The sequence below is a fragment of the Sparus aurata genome, chromosome 3, assembly GCF_900880675.1.
Source record: "Sparus aurata chromosome 3, fSpaAur1.1, whole genome shotgun sequence".
NCBI classification, from domain to species: domain Eukaryota; kingdom Metazoa; phylum Chordata; class Actinopteri; order Spariformes; family Sparidae; genus Sparus; species Sparus aurata.
In genome coordinates, this window is record NC_044189.1 from 3,521,782 (window position 1) to 3,528,746 (window position 6,965).

Here is a 6,965-nt window from a genome sequence, read left to right on the forward strand (position 1 = left end):
ACAGGAAGTAGGTCGAATACACGTCGCAAACTATGCTGCTATATTCCTGCTGGCTGCTCTCCCAGAATGCAAAGCGCAGGTGGCTTCAGGAGCTCTTCAGCTCTACATTTCACCTGGAGTTGGATCTGACCCATTCACACCACAATCGAAGCGTGGTTGTTTTGGTTCAGCGGTGAAAACTTCTTAATTTAGTTTAAGTAGACAAAGAAATGTTCCGTGTTTTTTTGCTGTTTTTAAAGGGACAATTTAGTATTTCAGTGATGAATAATTAACTGTATGGGTCATTCTTACTTGCGGCAATTTTGAAACAAAGCTTTGATAAACGTGTGAAACTAAAAATCATGAGGTGGTTTATCCCTGGAGAGTTTTACTGAATTCATCCAGAAGAATCCGTGTGTGCTTTCATGCAACAATCAGACCAACTTCACAAAGAGAAAAATGTTTTCCAAAGTTTGAATGAATGTTTCGTGCTCACCGGTTTGTCTGCAGCTGACAGAACATTTAACTGCAATGGATTTAAAAATGCCTCTGCGCTGGTGATGGCCAAACAAACGATGTTATCGGGTTGTCCGTCCTGTTGTTGTGAACGAGGAATCTCAGGAATGTTGTGAGGGAATCTTTTCTAATTCGGAACAAAAGTCCACTTTGACGTGAGCGGTCAAAGGTCACTGTGACCTCACTAAACACATTTCAAATGAGGATTATGAGAAACAATTACACACAAATGTCTAAAAGGTTAAAGTGATGAAGTGAGGACATTTTATATTGGAGAGGTCAGAGGTTAAACACACTGTGATGTCATGATTATTCAGCCCCAGCTCAGGAACAACAACACGACGGGTGGACGGAGGTGAACGAGTTTTAATGTTTCCTCTTTTAAAACAATCGTCCTGATGTTCAGAGAAAGACAGCAGCTGTTATGTGAATTCTGGATCCAAAGTTTTTCTTAAATGTGACGTTCAGTGAGAAAATATTTACGTCTGCAGCGTCTCAACATTAAGTGCAATGGATTGAAATGTTTTGCAGTCTTGAGCAGCTCCTCAGTTCCTTTTGTGAACTGTGTTGGGCAGCTTTTTGTCGGCGTTTTGACTATTAAGAGTTACAACAAACTCAACAAATGTCAGAGTCATTGTTATTTTCTAGCAGTGCGATAAAATGAAAGAGCTTGAATCAGCACAAACACCACATTTCTGTTGCAAACATGAATTTATTTGAAATCTCAGGCCACAGTCGGAACAACGCTGCCTGTAATCTTTTAAATGTCAAATGTAAAGTTCCTTCATGTGTCCAGAACCTTTTAACATCCAGCAGGATTAATGCTGCCACACGTTCACACTTTTAACTCGAGTATCTTTACGTTTTAAAGTCAAACCTTTTCAGATAACCCACACACTCGCTCAGAAACCTTCACACAGAGGAGTCACATTCAAGCAGAACATAAAAGACTTTCAAGACGATGAAACACGAGTCGGGTCGGTTCACGAGACAACGAGAATTTAAAAACCAGGATTGATTCTGCAGCACAAGAGCTCACACTGAGGCTGGACGGACAAACGGACAGAGAAGAAAATAAAAGTCTAAAACGTTTTCCTGGAAACACATCAGCAGCAGTACCGATACTGACAGCAGGGGGGCAGCTTTCCTCAACAATACTGCACAAGTAGAGGGAGACTGAGCAGGATCCATTAACCCAGGTTTAAAGTACTGATCATCACCATCAGAGTGATCAATTAAGAAACAGATTAATGTTAAAATCACATGTTGAAATGCAAAAACAATCTAACACACATTTACTGGATTATTTTTATAGAAACTGGGTGAGAATAAAGATTTCTACGTCTTTCTTTTCTTTTTTGTACATCTTTACTGTCTTAATTTGACCCGGAGAGATGTCAGATCACCTGATCAATACCTTTGATTCGACTGAACCTGGGTTAATGGATTTTACATTGTTTCACAGGACAACACAGCAGGTTCCAGGAGGACAAAGGTCAGTTTAGTTCACATGTCTGATCAATTCAAAGCGTCCTGATGCTGTAAAACCATCAACAATCACCAAACAAAACTTTTCATCCACTTGTTGTTGAACTCAGGATTTCTGCCTGGAGACGAGGAGGCACTGGAGCACGTTACAGATCATGCGTGGAAGGATCTGAGGAAGGCATCTGTGAGGAGGAAGAGGAGGATGAAGAGCAGGCGGAGCGCTGAGGAGAGGCTGGATTTGGCTCGGTGGTGTCGGTGCGGACTCGTCCTGCGACTTGTGTGTCGATTCCTGAAGAGCAGCTCAGTAGAAGAAATACACTGAGGAGGAGGAGGAGGAGAGCAGGAATGAACAGGTGAAGTTCAAAAGTCAACTTAAACCAACACGACATCAACACCTGACCTGCTCAGACACAATGATTTAGACTTTTACAAATCTAAACTCTTGTATGAAACAGTTTTGCTGATTTAATTAGTTTAATAATCCTGTTCTGCATGAAACTAGAGAAAGCTCGTTATCTCCATACACACTTAGTTGAAGTTGAAAGGAAAATATACAAATATAAAATGAATATCTCCCTCAGACAGGACTGAAAGCCTTCAAACTTTGCCTACAAACTTCATGTACATCACACTCAATGTGTTATATTCATGCACATATCTGCAAATGTTGAGTTATTAATTTTGCACATTGATCCGTCAACATTTTTTGCATGTTTTATCCTCTTATAACAAACATTTTTGGATATTTCTTTCTGTAAAATTACATGAAACATTTGTGATTGTTGGATTATTCCTTAGTTTTTTCTTTCCTCTCACTATTTTATTTTGATCGTTATGAAGCAAAACATCAGGTTAAATTCCTCTGCTGGAAAAAACGGCATACCAGCACCAAAACACAACATATGCTGGACTTTATGGTGAAAAGTCACTTGCAAGAGCAGCATATGTTGTGTTTTGGTGCTGGTCTATGCTGTTTTTTCCAGCAGGGATCCTTGTTTGTGAAAACCTGATTCTGTTTCAGATTTTATTTTATTTCTAAGAGGAAACTTGAGTCTGATCAGAGCGTGAGAGGAAGACTAACTGGTCAAAAATCACACTTAAACACACTAATATCAGGTTTTTGTGTGACACGTGAAAGTGTAAACTCAGCTTTTACATGAACAGGCTAAATTCCGCGGCGCGAAGTGATGACGTATTATCAACATCCGGTGTAGGCGCATAAATAAAGCAGGAATTTGGGATGAGGTCTTTGCAAAGATATTTAATTACTTAACACAGTGTCGGAGGTGGAGCTCAGTTAATTTCTGTGTCAGCTGCTCAGTGGTGTGTTAAAAATAAAAAAGTTCGACTTCTCGGATGTGAAAAATATCGAACCAGCTAACTTCCGGTGTAGCGCCCGGCTAACTTCCGGTTTAGCGCCCGTCTAACTCGACGGACAACAAACTAGCTTAATCGTGCGGTTCTTCTAGACTTTCCAAACGTTTTTCGACCAACTGGCTCAAGTTATGACGGTTAAACGAGTCATTTCGCAGCAGTTATGATGCTCAAAATAATATATAGACATTTTTCTCTCCTGTTATGACGGTTTCCGGTGAATTCGTGACGTGAAGTGACGTCAGCAAGGGCAACAGAAGGCGGAAACATGAAATCACACCTGATATACTCCAGTTTTTCTGTGAGCGACCAAACAGAAACATTTTACAGCAACAGTTAAAAACTACGGGTGTGTGTGTGTGTGTGTGATGACTTACAGAAGACAACTCCAACACATATAATTCCTATAACTGCCATCATGATCATCATCTGGAGGAAACACAGAAATCACAAAGTCAGAACAAAAACAAGTAAAAGTTCAGATACCTGAAACATCCACTGAAGTGCAGTAATGAAGTATTTGTACTTGTGGGGACATAATTCAGATTTAATTTGGGACAATTTGTGCAAAAGCTGTGTTATCCAGTTGGAAAACAGATGATTTTGGAGTGGTTCATGTGAGTGTAAGGCCCCCAGGAAGTGAGAGGATGTAGTGTGTGTGTGTGTGTGTGTGACCAAAAATAGTCCATAAATAAATCCACACGAGAATCAGAGCTGCTGACGGACAGGAAATCACATCACATCACATCGGACGGGGGGAGGGCGAGAGAGATTAACAAGAACAAGAGGATAGAGAGAGAGAGAGTGTGTGTGTGTGTGTGTGTGTGTGTGAGAGAGAGAAACACAAACCAGATGTTTGCAGATTGATTGTTTGCTTGTTCATGTAAATCAATAAAAGAGAATTAAAGGATCGTTCTACATTTTTTTAAATCTCACACACTGTTTCCTGTTTTAAAAAAAAAAAAGCTCCATTGAGTCAAACTAACAGGAGGGACTGGCGGATTTAATTGGGACTATTTTCTGCGGCGTATTAACCCACTCTGGTTCTCCAGTGAGTAAACAAACAACGCGAACCAGAGGCCGGTTGATGCTCGGTGTTAGCGAGGGTCCTCACAGGTATAGAAGAACAAACATACGTGTGTGTTTGTGTGTTTTGGGGGGAGGGGGTTACATCACGAATCACAGCTGGCTCTCTAATCCCCGACCGTCACCGTAATCCAGATTGGGATTTCTCTCCCTCACTTCCTGGTCACTCTCATGCAATCCTGCATGGCGGTTTCTGATTGGATGATCTGGAACAGGGCTGTCAGGGGGGAGGCGGGGTTTGCGGGATGAAGTGATGCTGAGATCAAGATGGATTGGCAACGAGGTCGCATGGACGGGTGGATGGATGGATGGATGGAGAGGGGAGGGGGGGAGTGTGATGAGGTGATGGAGCTGCGTGAGGTCAAAGATGGCGGACAAACTGTGACATGCAGCCGCAGCTTCAACACATCGACTGTACGTTCCTGCCACTTCAGCTGCTTTCAGTTAAAATAAAAATAAAGGATGAACACTCGCTTTCATTCACAACTTCACGCTGTCGATCACGTCATCAAATATTAATAGCACTGCTTTTCTACCTGGACACTAACGTTAGCCGTGCTTAGCGGCTAACATTAGCAACATGTGCTCCTCCCCCGTCAGTCTGCACTGATGTTAGAGGAGCAGAAACTTCACTTTAGTTGAATGTCAGGCGTCTTATGAAAGTGGATCCTCTCATGAAATACATCAAAATGTGGGATTGTCATACAAAAACCATTAGCTAGCCTGCTAGTTAGCTACGGAGAGATCAACAAAGTCGAGGTGAGGATAATGTCCTGTGGGAAGTGTAGCAAAGAAGGCTCGCCAGTGTGTCGCCGGCGCTGGAATCAAAAGAGGCGTGACGGCACACATCATGTAATCTAAACATTTATCTGTCAGCTGTTTAAAATCATATGGATGTCGTTATAAAGAGATCCAGACCCACCACGCGTCAAGGAAAGGGACAAAGTTAGGTATTCAGATCTACATGACATCACATGATAGTTTCCAGAGATGGTAACTACAAAAACACACCAGTGGAAGCAGACGAAGACGTGTGAGTTAAAGTTTTTTGTTCTGAATTGTTCTGAAAAAAACAAAATAAAATAAAATCTCCTTGAAAAAAAAGATGTTCTCCCAAATTCTCTGAACAATAAAAGAGAAACACATGATAAAAGAAAAAAAATCTCTTGAAAAAAAGTTTAATAAATTCTCACAAAAAACACAAATTCTTCTTTTTTTTTTTTTTAAAGAAAAATATGTTCAAAAATTCATGAAAAAATGTCCCAGATTTATTTGCTTTTTTATGCCACTCCTGGCACATGAACAAAAAATATAATAATTCTCCTCAAAATAAAATTGTAAAATTCTCCTGAATTTTATTTTTTCACGTAAAAGTATTTTTTTTTAGGTGTTCAGCTCTACATCACATTACCTAATAGTTTCCAGAGACGGTAACTACAAAAACAGTTGAAGTGTTTTGGGGCTAAATGTGAAGAAGAGTCGGTGACAGAAGATTGTTTTTCGAGACGACCTGCGACCACACTATTGTTATTTGGTCCTGTTACGTTGCGGACATTTCTCTGTTTAGTTAGCTGTCAGACTGAACGCCATCAGAGCGTCCACACACACGTCGTCTCCAGTCTGTTGAGTATCAGACGATCGATCGTGGAATGACACGTTTTCTTTCTCCTGTACAGAAAAAAGAAGTAACTCGTGTGAGGCAAGATTTTATTTTACAGATGCTGGCAGCTTCACTTCTGATGTAGGTGGAGGACGAATGAACTGAGAGTCTAAATTTAAACATGAATAAATAAAACTATAGTGGTAGGTGTGTTTGAGGAGATCAGAGCAACTGAGACTTTCATGATTTTGTTCAAATCTGTTCAGTGAAGAACTGAGAATCTATTAAAACTCTCCTGTGACTTTATTTTAGTTGTTTTCTCCGTTATTTTCACCGTCCTCTCAGTTCGTCATCTCAAACACTGAAAGTAGAATTAAATCACATTATAACCAGCAGAGCGATTTAATCTGATTCCTGAGTAAACTGATGATGAGGCGAGCAGTGAGGTGAACTTCCTGTCTCTGATCACTAACGACCAGTGAGAGAATGTAACTAAGTACATTAACTCGAGCACATTTTGAGGTACTTGTACTTTACTTGAGTATTTCCATTTTCCTTCCACTTCACTACAGTTTAGAGGCAATTATTGTACTTTTTTGCACATTTATTTTACCTCCACGCCACTGACATGTATGGACTCTTGTTTTTATGACTTGAGAACTTTGCAGGATAATCTTTCTAAATTCTTTGATTTTATTTTTCTATCTGTGAGAAAAGATAATAATAATTCGGACAATATTTCTTTCACGTGAGAAACTTAGTAAAGACAATTTTTTTTAGGAGAAAAAGAAAAAATCTCCTGAAAAAAAAAAATCTTTTGAATGTTTTTTATTTCTCTGAGCAATAAAATAGGTGACATCACACATGAAAAAATATCTGGGAGGAGGAAATTCTCTCGAAAAATTTGGATAGATTCTCCTCA

At 40.0% G+C, this 6,965-nt stretch overlaps 1 protein-coding gene across 2 annotated transcripts in view; it reads right to left on the reverse strand.

Moving 5' to 3' along the window:
* Positions 1 to 1,187: 1,187 nt before the first annotated feature.
* Positions 1,188 to 6,965, reverse strand: part of LOC115578555 (vesicle-associated membrane protein 2-like) — an 8,788-nt gene continuing 3,010 nt past the window's right edge. For both annotated transcript variants that reach the window (XM_030411574.1, XM_030411573.1), the window contains exons 4-5: positions 3,735 to 3,786; positions 1,188 to 2,301 (exon numbers count right to left, since the gene is read on the reverse strand). In XM_030411574.1, coding sequence (XP_030267434.1) covers positions 2,285 to 2,301; positions 3,735 to 3,786 — 69 coding nt within the window. In that variant the 3' untranslated portion in view covers positions 1,188 to 2,284. The remainder of the gene's footprint in view (positions 2,302 to 3,734; positions 3,787 to 6,965) is intronic.